The sequence below is a fragment of the Misgurnus anguillicaudatus genome, chromosome 19 (genome assembly GCF_027580225.2).
Source record: "Misgurnus anguillicaudatus chromosome 19, ASM2758022v2, whole genome shotgun sequence".
In the NCBI taxonomy this organism is placed as follows: Eukaryota; Metazoa; Chordata; class Actinopteri; order Cypriniformes; family Cobitidae; genus Misgurnus; species Misgurnus anguillicaudatus.
The window spans coordinates 46,240,683-46,255,079 of NC_073355.2; the positions used below are offsets into that span (position 1 = coordinate 46,240,683).

At 39.4% G+C, this 14,397-nt stretch overlaps 1 protein-coding gene across 3 annotated transcripts in view; it reads left to right on the forward strand.

Annotated features, from left to right (window-relative positions):
- The first annotated feature begins 10,466 nt into the window (after positions 1-10,466).
- The window catches only part of LOC141349055 (protein shisa-6-like), a 108,257-nt gene continuing 104,326 nt past the window's right edge, over positions 10,467-14,397 (forward strand). The window contains exons 1-2 of one of the 3 annotated variants that reach the window (XM_073857779.1): positions 10,467-10,623; positions 11,132-11,916. In XM_073857779.1, the coding sequence (XP_073713880.1) occupies positions 11,372-11,916 (545 nt within the window). In that variant the 5' untranslated portion in view covers positions 10,467-10,623; positions 11,132-11,371. Of the gene's footprint in view, positions 10,707-11,131; positions 11,917-14,397 lie in introns of all 3 variants that reach the window. The other 2 variants (XM_073857777.1, XM_073857778.1) reach the window with 2 other exon arrangements.

Consider the following 14,397-nt stretch of genomic DNA (forward strand, 5'->3'; position numbering starts at 1 on the left):
ATGTAAAGCTGGGTATCATCTGCATAGCAGTGAAAACTTAACTTACATTATGTTCCCTGATAATGTCTCCTAGAGGTAACATATATAAAGATAATAGTAAAGGACCTAGAACTGACCCCTGCGGTATGCCGTATTTAAGAAACATTTAATGTGGAAAGGCAAGTTATTTAACTAAACAATAGCACAGAACAGAATGCTGAATAGGTGTTTGTACATGTTAAAGTTACATAAACGGTTATTTACATGATACACAAATGCATACAGAACATACCTGGAAGGCTGAATAGGCTAAATTAACATGAAAAGCCAAATCAAGTTCAAATGTTCTCGAAGTCATTCCGCATCACTGAATCTATTGAATTACATAAATACAGGAGCAGCATAGAGCGACTCTCACGGCTGTAGACGGTAATGGTTTCTCTTTGTTCATATGAAATCATTTTGATTTATTTGACGCATTCGACTACAAGGTTCAGGACCCGCCAAACTATGAATAGTCCGGAAAATACGGTATTTTAAAATGAATGTTTTTGTTGAACAGACCCAAGACGACCCGAACTATCTCGCGTGTGTGCATCGAGTCCTTTTCCACCCACTCATCTGTTTGCCAAGAGCGTCTGTGACATCGTGGCAGTAGGTTAATTTTTATTGAGACACACCTGTTTATCAATTTTAAATGCACATTTTAGCAGTTACCTTGGTGTCGTCGTTAGATAAAAAAAGAAAATAAATGGAGAAGGGGGCAAATTGGATGCAAAGTCACCGGGGTTTCTTTCAGTCTGACTGGTGGGTGCAGGGATGCAGACTACACACACGTTGGTGCCGCTTACAATCGGGTAAAAAAATTGCCACTGGTCCGGGTCAGACTCGACAGATTTGACGTTTATGGTCGCTGATGAGGCAAAATTGGTAAATAAGTGATTCGGGTACATCTTTTTGGACCCGAGAAGACCTCTACCGCACATATAATTTGATGCAAATGAAATGAGTCTGTAAGAGACATTTAAACAAATGCATTTAAACAATTAACCATAATGTTTCATTGGCTGAATAATTGAACAGTTTCTTGACAGCCTTGTTTTCATTCACATCAAATGAAATACAGCATCTGCCCACCATCGTGTTTCCCTACAGACGTGACTTCTGACAGAAAGACAGATTTCTGTCCGTTTCTCTCTTCATTATCTTCCTATCTCGAGCTCGATTCTGAGCCATCGTTTTACTCAACGACTGAAAATTAATAAATTCAGATTTCACAGACGATAACCTTTTGTAGACCCCAGAGTCATTAAAAACAAATCAATTCATTTTTAAAGATACCCAGCATTCTTTCTTTCTCTGTTAGCTGCCAATTCTCCTCTTCTTCATCCCATCAGGTTGTATCTGCTTTTATTCATTGCTGATGAAGCACTTGCTCTCCGAGCGTTTGAAGGGTCCCTGGTTTCTTTTCTTTTCTGGCTGTTGAACCGCAGCGTGACTTCCACAAAGAAGCACTTTGCCTTCTAGAAACACTCAGACTGGAGTTTAATGACTCAACGCTGCTGCTTGACTTTCACCGGCTGTGGGGTTGATCCCGTATCCAGGTTCACGTAACGACGTGCCCTCTATTTTGATGTGTCAGGCTAATACATGTGGCCCATTTGTCTTAGTTAATTGGGACATAGCAGAGCATTGTGGGTAATTCATTGGTGTCTGTACTGACTTCACCTCTCCTCCTCTTCTGTTTAAAACGCTCCATGTGTTTCATAATTTACTTCTCGGGTGAAACGATCTCTGAGCTCGGAAACAAATCAAAAGCTTCTACTGTTCACTTTCACTTCCTATCTCTCTCTCTCTCTCTCTCTCTCTCTCTCCACGTGTTCATATGCCCATCATTGAGAGACGATGAGAAAAAGAGTGAGCATACCAGTATACACAAATACGCAAAACAGACGTATGACTCAAAAACAGACGCATGCCGATATATCTCATTCCCATTGATCATAAACTTAGTTTACTTCGTCATTTCTTGGATCGTTCAAGAATACATGATCCTAGCTATGTTATCGACACTATCTCACTCGTACAGCATGACCACAATTCATTTTTGAGATGGCTACTTAATTTTGTCTTTTTATTTTTCCAGGACATTTAGACAGTATTCGAATTATGTCAAAGATTATGGTCCCCTAGTTAAGCCCCAGCCCCTGGCCAAGTCCCCCCGTCATTATAGGGTCGCCGTGATTTTTACAAAGATTTGGTGTGATACTGGAAACCCCAAATTACCCTGATCTCAAACCCTAACCATTTTTATCCCTCAAATTAGTGTGAAATAATAGTTTGGACAATATTTGACAGTATTGCTTTGTGGCAGCGCAGCACGAGAATTTGAAAATTCATGTAGTATTTTAAGTTAAAATTTTGGGTTTTATAGGGGGTCCGGGACCACCCCAAGGCCCACCTTAACTCAAACACTGTTTTCAGGATAAAGATTTTTGATTCTTAAGGGAAAAATACGTCTGTTTGACCTTTAAAAGAAACTTGCTTAGCTAACCAAGCTAAACCATGTTAAAGGATCATTTTGTACCATCTTATGAATCATACACCTTTGATTTCAAGTCACAGTGTGAAAAAAACAAGTCCTCGTGTTGATATAATTTAAATGTCAAAGCTTGCTGTAAAATAGTTAAAAGAAAGATAGATGCAGAGATACAAATTTAGAAAGAGACGGTGTTTGGGCGAGCGAAGGTGAGTGTGTGTGTGTGAGAGAGAGAGAGAGAGTGATGGGTTCTTAATGCCTGATTGGGTTGATTAGAGGAAGTACTGCGCTTGCACTTTTTTATAAATTACTTTGATAAGAGAGATACCAAATGAGCAGCTGAGGAGCTATTAAAAGAGAGAGAGAGAGAGAGAGAGAGAGAGAGAGAGAGATTTTAATTTTTTTATTACAGCACAATTAACAATATAAAACCATTACAAAAGAAGAAAAATGTAAAGCTCACAGAATTATTGAAAAAAAAAATCCAACAACAAAAACATTTCATTCTCAATACCAGAGCATAGCACTATTTCATGACACACAAAAAAAACAAGAAAATAAATTACAATTCTTGATTTGTCCATAGCCAAAACACATTAACATTAACATCACAATTTTGTTTAAGTTTCCCTTTTCTACTCACATAATTGGCCATTTTGCCTACGATAAAGTTCAGCTATTCACATTTAAACTGACAAAAATAATAACTCATCAAACAAACTACAAATATTCTTTAACATGTTAACTAAAGACTGGGGCGTTGAACACTGCATAAAAGCATGAGAAACATTGAAAGCAAAAAGGACAATAATGACTAACATTGTACATTTAAATCTGAAATAAAAGAATTGACATTCATGCATTTGTCAGACGCTTTTATCCAAAGCGCTTTACAGTGCATTACAAAGTATAATTTTTTTATTAGTATGTTTGTGTGTTTCCTTGGTTCAAACCAATGATATTTCTCGCTGATAATGCAATGCTCTACCACTGAGTCATACAGGAGAACAGTAGATTTAAGCAAGATGTAATGTCATTGCAGACACACAACAGCTCATAAGCAGCTCTTCAATGGTTAAACAGAAACTAAGGATAGGTGTAAATATTCAGAGATGTGACAGATATGAAGTCTATTTTCAGGGGGATTATGATTATATCATTTAATAGTCCTACAGATTTTACAAATCATGGTTTTACAGTAATGTGAATTTATTGAGATTCAACCTACTCGTTTAGAACTCAGTACAGAAAAACACAAAAATTAAACATCTTTCTTTATACCACGGGGCTGTTGAATGCTTTATTCGAGTACGAGTATGCATTATTTTGTGATAAACGCACACCTAACCTGTCAAATGTCTTTAAATAGAGCAATGTTCATTGTATAAGTGGAATATTGGACTCCGGTCCTTTGAATTATTTAAAAATAATGCACACATGCACTGAAAAAAATGATTCATTGAATTTAATAAATTTTTTTAAGGTAAGTGGTTGCAATCAATTTATTTAAGCTACATTTAAAGGTGCAGTGTGTAAATTTTAGCAGCATCTAGTGGTGAGGTTGCGAATTGCTATGGTAGCCGCCAATGGACAAACATGTCATCGTTGGAGACAACTTAGTAAAAAGTTTGTCCATTAAGGGCTTCTGTAGAAACATGGCTGAACAAAATGGCGGCTTCCATGTAAGGGGACCCTCTGTGTATGTAGATAAAACGTCTCATGCTAAGGCAATAAAGACATAACGGTTCATTATGTAAGGTCTTTATACACCCCTGATAATTTAGTTTTGTATATTATTTTGCATTTCTGTCAAGACATCCTTCTAAAAATTACACACTGCACATTTAAACAAAAAAGATTAGTAAAGTAAAATAAAATATAAAACTTTTGTTTAAATGTAGCTTAAATAAATTGATTGCAACCACTTACCTTAAAAAATTTGATTAAATTCAATGAATCATTTTTTTTCAGTGTGCGGTGTAACGGCCCTTCGCATCGTGACGCATTACCACATTAGGTGTGCATTAGTTTTGAATTATTCAACAGCCCATCATCAATTATTCCTTATGTAATACAGTAATATGTGTTGGGATGTACTTCATTTTACTGCTATTTGTAAATAACATCACAGTCCACAAAATTGTAATGGTTGATTTTTGGACAAAATGTGACCACGACATATCTGACTCAAAACCAGTCATAAAGGTCTTTATTTTTAAAATTAAGATTTATATATAATCAGAAAGCGGAATAAATAAGCTTTCTATTGATGTATGGTTTGTAAGGACATGATAATATTTGGTCGAGATACAACAATTTGAAAATCTTGAATCTGAGGTTGCAAAAATAAATATTGAAGTATTGGGAAAATAAAAAGGTGCAGTGTGTAATTTTTAGAAGGATCTCTTGACAGAAATCAAAATAATATACAAAACTATATTATCAGGGGTGCATAAAGACCTTTCATAATGAACTGTTATGTTTTTATTACCTACACCGAGGGTCTTCTTTCATGGAAGTCGCCATTTTGTGCCGCCATGTTTCTACAGAAGCTCTTAACGGACAAACTTTTTTATTAAGTTGTCTCCCAGGATGACATGTTTGTCCTGTGTCGGCTACCGTAGCGTTTCAAAAGCAAGGGGTGAGCTGTGCACTGAGCTGTTGGTTGCAATTTGCAACCTCAACACTAGATGCCACTAAAATTTACACACTGCATCTTTAAAGTTGTCCAAATGAATTCCTTAGAAACTAATATTACTATTATAAACACTTTTTTATATATTTATGGAGGGAAATTGACAAAATATTTTCATGGAACATGATCTTTACGTTTTGACCTTAAAAAAATCATTTTGACCCATGTATTGTAGGTTATTTCTACAAATATACCCTATGGCTGGTTTTGTGGTCACATATTTTTGTGATACACACTATGTGTCTCCTTAACATTTACACACCGTGAGTCTCTTTTCTTGCTGAATCAGAAATGCTTTGTTCCCTTGATCTCTGTTTTGGTCTCTCTGTCCCAGTAGCCGTCTCCTTCGGTGTCCAGATCAATGACATTTAGACAGAAATGCTAATTGATTCACACTGAGAACATGCTGGAATGTTCCTCTGGTTTGGCAGACCGGAGATTCTTGCACTTCTGTGACAGCACACATTGAATATCAGTGATGATTGTTAATACAATCATCATTATTATTACTCATAGAGTACTCACTGTAAAGAATTTAAACACACTTTTGTCTTTTTTGTCACTTAAAGTCCACATGAAATAAAAAACTTTAATGGCGTTTTATTAATGTAGTTCGGGAGGAGCACGTCAAATAAACCACTTGAGTACTTCCAGCTGTCCACAATCAGTAATCACCATATCTAACCAATCAGCACAAAGGCAAGCCATATAAAAGTCACAGTTTAACTCTCCTAAAATCCTCTGCAGTCTTCAGAATCCCTCCACCACCCCGTCTCCTCTCACTCACCAGGTTATTTCCTAAACCGGGAGGGGGGGGATACTCTGCGTTCAGGCCCAATTCCGAGCTCAGAGCCCTCTCCCCAGACAGCACGCAAAATACGTTTACTAATTTAATCTAACCAACTTATTTGTAAGTGTGAACTCGTGACAGTATTAATGTGTTAAGCCCGGGATACACTGCAGGATTTTTGGCTGTCCCCGAGCGAAGATCACCATCGTGAAACTATCATGTCGGTTTCTCTGATCGTGGCTTTTAATTGCTGGTTCTACGTCGTACAGTGAGACAGTTTCAAAGATGGCCATTTTCCCGGTATTGCATCCAAAGATCCCAGATAGCAATGAGTCGGCGGACCACCGGCAGTGCTCTGGAGGAAGTACCGCCTTCATTACACGACTGGCCGTTCAGCCGCTGTTATATTGAAGACGGCTCTTCACTATTTTCGAGCGATTTGCCGCCGCTTATTGTGTATATATGCTGGGCACAGCCTCTCCAGAGCGGCTGCAATGAGTTCTGGTGACGACACATCACTTCGTGATTGGTAGCCTAACTGATAACAACGATTACATGCATTTCATGTTTAATCCAACCTTTAGTTCCACTAATAAACATTATCAATTCATGTTTTTATAACAGGTAAAACTTACTTATATACCTGAATATGTTATATTGGGCCATGTGAAAAATTTAAATGAAAAGAAGCGAAAGACGAAACTCTATACTTTAGGTATTTTATAGAGTTTTTAATAATCTAGGCTTATTTTTCCCAATTTTTCCGTTCATATAGTATAAACAGCAACTGAAATATTCAATATTAAGTGTTTGGAAGCAACTTTTATTAAAAGATTTGTTTTTAACAAATTCACCATCTAATAGACTTCATTTGTCACTACGGCAAGCAGCAGGTGTCTGACTTGACAGCTCCGTCTTCAACTCCTACCTTGACGGCAAGCGACAAACCTCGCCGATCGGTCTGCGCAGCGACACATGAACCTGAACACACCTACTTAAACGAACAGTCTTGTGTGACTGCCCATAAAGTCGCCATGAAACGGAAGTAGCGATTGCCTTTCCCCGTGGTGACGTATATCCGAGTGAAAACGGTTTCTGAAATGAAACAAAGGCAAACCCGGATTTGAATTTTTCCTTCGAGATCTGATTAGATCATTTGAAGGTGGGTCGTGTTGAGCCTGTAAATAGCAGCAATCTTTTCCCAGACCCCGCCCACCTGCCATATCATATGACCGGAAGTAAAGAGAGATCGTTTTAAGGAGGGGAGAAGATTTGCGTTTTTGATTAAAGATTATATGGCACATGAATAAAATAGTAATAATAATAATGAAGCTCACGGGTAAGTCATTACAGTTTTTTATTATATTTTCATGGCGACTTTAAGTCGTTCCAAAAACCATGGCAATGGGTGTGTTCGACTTCATACGGCGCTGCGCAGACCGACATATGGATGACATCAAAATACAGCAAGAGCGATTCGAAAAAATACAGAGCGGTTGACTCCCTAATCGTCCCTCATGGTATTTTCATGTCATGTGCTTTGTTCTTGTGAGGCTGCATGAAGTCGAATACACCTCTTCTGGCCCTGTCCCAAATGGCACACTCCGGACTTTGATGGCAGTGCAGACCTTACGGTACATTCAGCGTTGATGCTTCCCATTCACTTTTAATGGGTGACATCATGCGTTGCCAAACTGAATTGTGGATCCGTCGGCGCCGCGTCACTGCCGTTGCTCGCAGCAGAAGTTGAACATTTTTCAACTTCTCAAGCGGCAACGCGTGCGTCAGCCAATCAGATCACCTTATGCAAATAACCTAGGCAGAGCTAGCCAATTACGTTTATGGAAGACCGGAGCAAGTGTAGCGGCCACTGTGATTGGCTTTTGGCCACGCTTCAGACAAGCCTTCCGTAAAGCATTAACGCTTCTGAATGTACCGTTAGGGACCTTAGACGCGAGTCCAAAAGGGCGCACCAGAGTCGTGTTTTGGGACAGACTAGAGCTCCACGCTGGAAATAGGAAGAGAAAAGTGGTGTGAACTCACATTCGTCTTTTGATTGCTCTTTTGCAAAGACTTCTGGGTTGGTAGTATTGCATCAAGGGTCCAAAGGGGGTGCTGGTGAGGACAGTTCGGGTGCGTAAAAATGACAGATGGGACACCCTATGGACTAAGCGAGCACTCGCAATTTAAGACCACAAGACCGAAAGTCCACATCAGGTGTGTCATTTGGGACAGGACCTCTGTCGTCTCCTTTAACCAAACTACGTCATATTTAAAGATTGATCATGTGACTTTTACACACATCAGGTGACCTGTTAATGTGAAAAACTTTCTTTTTTCGAATTGCCTGAAAAACTACCTTATGCGAGCGTAAAAACCTTTTTGTGAAATATGGGAGTTTATGCTAAAATGGCGTGTTTCCATTTCCATTCGCTTTTTCAATTTGCGTAATTCGAAGGGTAATGAAAACGCAGCTAATGCTTATCTCTCATTGTTCATTGTTTAAACTCTTCTGTTTTTCAGGGGATGGTGGTCAGGGAACCGAAGCCTCTGTGTAGCTGAATTCAAACTGATTCACTTCACCTCAACAGTGATGGGTGAGGGAATGATGATAACGCCATGCTAATTCTCTCTCACCTTATCTCATATAAACCTCCTGTGGTGGATTTGCTTCATTGCTCTCACAAGATATAAAGCAACAGGTGTACACATCGGACCCCTTTATAGATAGGTGCGCGTGACCTGGATGGCGTGCAATCCGAAGTCTCTTCTGAATTCTGTAAGAACTTTATCTGTTTAGATAATGATAGAGTCGTAGTTTGATGCTTAATTAACGTCTTGATGTTTTATTTGAAGTGCCTCTATTATGCTGTTTAGTCCCTCTGTAAAGAAGAAAATCCACAGTAAGTCTGAAACACTATTGAGGGTCATTTATCTGTTTTTTTATCCTCAGCATGACATGAGATATGAAATGATGTAGGATGAACAGCATTGGTAAATGATGCCCCAACCTCCGCACAATTGCTCCAACAAAGCTTCATAAACTAGGTTACAAAACAAATGTTGAGTTTATTAATCAAAACATGGACGGTTATCAATATTAAAATGAAGGTTTCGGTCCAGCGGTGTGCACGCAGCTATAGGTGGTCCCGTGGCGAAACAGCTTGTGTAGGCTCACGCAGCTGAATATTCCTCTGTGATTAATTATGTGTTTTCGGAGAGCGGGAATATCTGCCTCATAATTCCTCAGCCTGTGTCAGTACTGATGGCACCTGTCAGGGATTTCTGCTGAGGTTGCTTTTCTCGGGCGCGAGCAGTTAAAGTCTAATGGCCGATCCGTCCTCGAACCCCCCGTCTGTCTGTGCGCGTGCACAACTGTGATTGACAGGAAGACAGCGCTCATTTGCAAACCAAAAGATGGACTGAGACTCGGTTTAACACGGTGTGCAGATCACACAAGCTTGTTTTCATTTTTCATTACGGTGAGGTGATTTTTAAAGTACACTTTAAAGAAATGCCATCCCAAGCTAAATGAATAAAAAATGAATGTTGGAATATTTAACAACGTGAAAATGGACAAAATGGTTTCTGGTTCTGCAAACAAAGTTGTGCTTAATGGACTGTGTATAGACACTTTATAATTGATCATTTTGGTGCTAATATGTATATTTTACATTTAATAGAAGATTTAAATATCCAGTAATGATGAGTCAGAGTTATATAATCCTGAATTAATCTGTTATATCTGTATACAGTATCAAATCTCAACTGAACTCAATGATCTGCAGAATATTGAACATGCTAATACTCAGGTTTCATGATGCACCAAACTGGTGACATCACCATTCAGGAAATGCTTCTCCACATTAAAACAACATTCGTATCAACCAATCAGATTTTAAGGACAGGGTTATGGCACCCTTGGGGATTTTTATTAACCATGCAATTGTTGGTCATTGGTTATTTACACTCTCTCCATACTAAATAATATTGAGCTGCACTATTAGAGAAACAAACATGATGTGGGAACATGAGTACTGCAACTTGCCCTCATATTTAACCTGGAAATATCCCAGGATCCTGTTACATTAAGCATTGTTTGCACTTCGCTGTGCTGTGTTTTACAGTGTGTGTATATAAGATGACAGGTCTAGTGTTGATGTGACCTTAGTAGACCTTGCTTTAGGCACGTGTGGTGCTTTCATTGCAAAAGCCCCTGTGATTTGTGTGGTGTTTGTGTGGTAAATGTCTGTCCGTGACACTAATGCAGTTGTTGAGAATCTTGTAGGTTGTGTAGTGAAGCCTGCAGGTATGAGCATGCGTGCGTTAACCCGAGACGGGTTTGTAATTACCTGGCTTACTGGTGATGTGTAAAAGTAAAACAGCTCAATGAGAGAGGAGAGAGAGAAAGAGAGAGAGAGAGGAGGGGGGCAGTCTCTCTCTCTCTCTTTCTTTCTCTCTCTCTCTCTCTCTCTCTCTCTCTCTCTCTCTCTCTCTCTGCTCAGTTCTGTTCAGAAGCGCAGTAACGGGCGTCCCGTTGTCGAGCGCACTGTGATGTTCATTTCTGCATAGTTAACTCCACTTTTTGACTTCTGTGCGGATGGATGTGCAATTTGAGAGGTAACATTACGAGATTAAGATTTTATTTCATGTGTGACGATGCTATGTGGACGATTTACTACGAGTTACGATGTGTGTAAAAGGTAAAATTCACATTCTTTTAGACATCCAATGAATTACGCGGTAAGCTTATTCAATGCCAGAGTTTTGTGTATAATTGACAGATAATACAGACGGACATAACTTTTTATATAGTAACATTTCAGGCTAAAATGATGTGCGTGTTCAGGTTCGTGCGTATTTGTGCGTTTTTCATTTAAGTGTTTTTTTCCATTCCCATCGACTTTATGCTTGTTTGTGGAGTGTTTTCTCAGTAATCCCGCAGACAAACAAATGTTTTCTTTAAATTTGTTCTTATTAATTGTGTGGTTTTTAAATGTATGCTTATCCATCAGCACGCGCGTTTGTTGCTAATTGAAAGCGGCCGCGCGCTGTCCGTGGTGCTGAAATGTGGGCGCTGTTTCTCTCTGTACAGTTTTTGATAATTTCACTGACTTTCCTCTTTCAGACTTCACACATCTGTGAGTAAGAAGTGTTAGCTCATACACCTTGTGAACCTAATCACTTCATCCACTCGTGAAAACACGACGCGTAAAATGGGTATCGCGCGGCTTGCGTCTTGAATGAATAAGAGCGTAAGAGATGAGGACTGTGGAAATGATGCCCCGTGGACGTGGACGCTCAGCCATCGGCTCGGTGTCGGTCTGAAGACATCACAAAAGCAGAAGAGAAACACTTAGCTGAAGTCATGGAGATCCGACATCTGCTGCTTCTGTTGGTCTATCTGGACCCCTTGTGCGTCCTGAGCGCATCCACGGCAAAGAGGAGCAAACCCGCTCCAAAGAGACCCCCGAAAGTAAAAGAGGTCAACAGCACCGCGGCACCGACGGCTCCACCGCGACGGGTCACGCAAGTCCTCGCGCCCATAGCCGGCGATCACGACATGTGTCTCGGCTACTACGACGTGAGCGGTCAGTACGATAAAGAGTTCGCCTGCAACAACACGGACCATCGGTACTGCTGCGGGAGTTGCTTTCTGCGCTTCTGTTGTCCCGTCAAAGCCAAGCGACTGGATCAGAGAGTCTGTACCAACTACAACACGCCCGACTGGATCAAGACGCAGCCGCCGTCGCCTGCGCCCACCGGGGACACGTACGACCCCGCGCTGGACCAGACCAACACCACCGTCTACATCACCTGCGGGGTCATCACTCTCATCATCATACTGGGAATTTCTGCCAAAGTGGCCTATGATAAAGCCATCCGACCGCCTCAAGAGATGAATGTCCATAGGTAAGCCAAACGGTAGTCTTTGGAAAAACACTTTTTGGCAAGCTAATGTATCACTAGAGGGAGCACAATCGATATTTGGTTTTAGATTCTTGCGTAAAGGTGGTGACAAATTAAGGGATGTACACTGTAATAAATCATATGCAGTTTATACCTTACACTTTCAAAAGTGTAAAACAGTTGTCACTGGGGTGGTAACTTTTTTAAAAGTACACATTTGCACTCAAAGCGTATAGATGTAGCACCTCAAATATGCATAATGGTACCAAGCAACCATACATATTTCTACCTAAATAGGACTTTTTAAAGCATAACTTTTGTGGCCACATTGATTCAGTCATATTGAATAATAACCATGAGCACATATGATTTCTGAGGAGATTGTGCTCCTCATAACCATTCCAAGTCTGCAGTATTTTTGTCAATCTGCTATGCATTGGTGAGCCATAATTGCACAGCTAAAGTTGCAAAGCTTAATGTTTCTGGTAACCAAAAGATTGAAATGTTGTTGAGATTCAACAGTCAGTCCTCCTGCAGTAACATACAGTAATTGTGCCGTATTGAAGGATATGGTAATATCTCAACCTACAGAGTTTTACCCAAATTCTAAAGATGAAAATGTGATATAATATTTTGCATAAAGGAAATGGACACTGTCTTTGGGTGAACTATTATTATTATCCTCTGTTTTGTGAGATTCAGCTATTGTACATATAATACACAAACATATAGTGCATACATTATACTGTAAATCAAAGCTTGAATCTAGAATCTTGATCAGAAAATAAATGCTTGCTTCTGGGCTTAGATGGATTATTAATAGTAAATTGCGTACTGTATTAAATCTAGGACTCATGTGCGTCTAGGAGGGATTGATTCTGGATTTCATTAGCGTGATGTTGAGATAGAGGTCAGCTGATATCTGTCACAGCGGAGCCGATCTGGGTCTTCACGATGCTGTTTGTCAATAAGTCACAAATTTGTAGCGCATCGGTTTGTCAATGTCAAAGAAAGGAGAAATTTTAGAAAGCGCCCCTTGGTCAAAATGTGACAGCCAAGTTGATTTTGTGTTCTTAATTGACTCGATTTGTGTCCAATGGATTCTTCTCATGTTAACAGTGATGTCATTCTGACATCACAGCTCCTTCAGCCAGTTAGGGGAAGCTGCTCCTATGTGCAGTGTTAAAAAGTGTTGCTCTTTGAGTCAGTCCATTAAAGCATGTGATCGGAGCTTACAATAAAGCTCATTGGATTTGTGATGACCAATCGATGTTTCCGTTTCTAAAGGTCGATGTGCTCATGATTATAGCAAAAAGGAGGAAGACATTTCTGTATAGCTTTACAACACGGTCACAATTTTACAGAGCAGGACACTTATCATATGTATATATAGTTTTACATTTGGACACCCTAAAAATTTGATTTACATGTTCAAAGCACCTTCAGTGTCAAGAGCAAACATCAGAAAGTTTCTTATATATTTATTAAAGATCAATACAGCACATATCTCAGAGGGTTTTGCGGCATGTTATCTCCGTCACATCTAATCTTGCTGTTCATGAGCTGTCCTGCAATTCAGAGACGCCGGCTGAGTTTGAGTCTATGAGCTGTGAATGTACAGAATGTTCCAGAGCATTTATTTTAACATTTTAAAAGATCATTTAAAATGTGTGTACAGGGTTGCAATTTGCACCAAAATACAGTTAAAGGTGCAGTGTGTAACTTTTATAAGGATCTCTTGACAGAAATGCAATGTAAAATACATTACTATAGTATCAGTGGTGTATAAAGACCTTACTTAATTAACTGTTATGTTTTTATTACCTTAGAATGAGACGTTTTTATCCACATACACCGAGGGTCCCCTTATTTTGTGCTGCCATGTTTCTACAGAAGCCCTTAACGGACAAACGTTTTTACTAAGTTGTTTCCGACGATTGCTACAGTAGCTTCTCTATGCGTTTTGGTGAACGGTGGACCGAAAGGTTGGTTGCGATTTGCAACCTCAACACTAGATGCAATAAAATTTACACACTGCACCTTTAAATAGGCTATATTTTGTGTTTACCCACGAGCTGATGTGTATTGTTGGATAAATGTGTGTTTAAAGAGCGTAGACATGAGATGTGTATGAGGTTTTTGCATATTTTACTACTGGTTTGGGAAAAGATGAATGAACTTAAGATGCGACGTCAGCCAATGAGAGATGAGATATGACTCCGTGTGCTGCTCTTGATCTGATTTATTATAAATCGATTACAGAGACGACAGAGCAGTTTTTGTCAAAAGTAGTTTGTGGTTATTTGAGGTCTAAGCAGACTAGTGTCTAATGATAAAAACCAACTAAAGTGTTGGATGAAACATTATTCAATTGTAATTTATGAGATGCAGTCATTGTTTTAAAGTCTTAGACATATTTGTAATGTTATCTAGCTTTTGACACTTTTCAGGTGAATATTTTGTTGCACCCTAACATCAAATGAT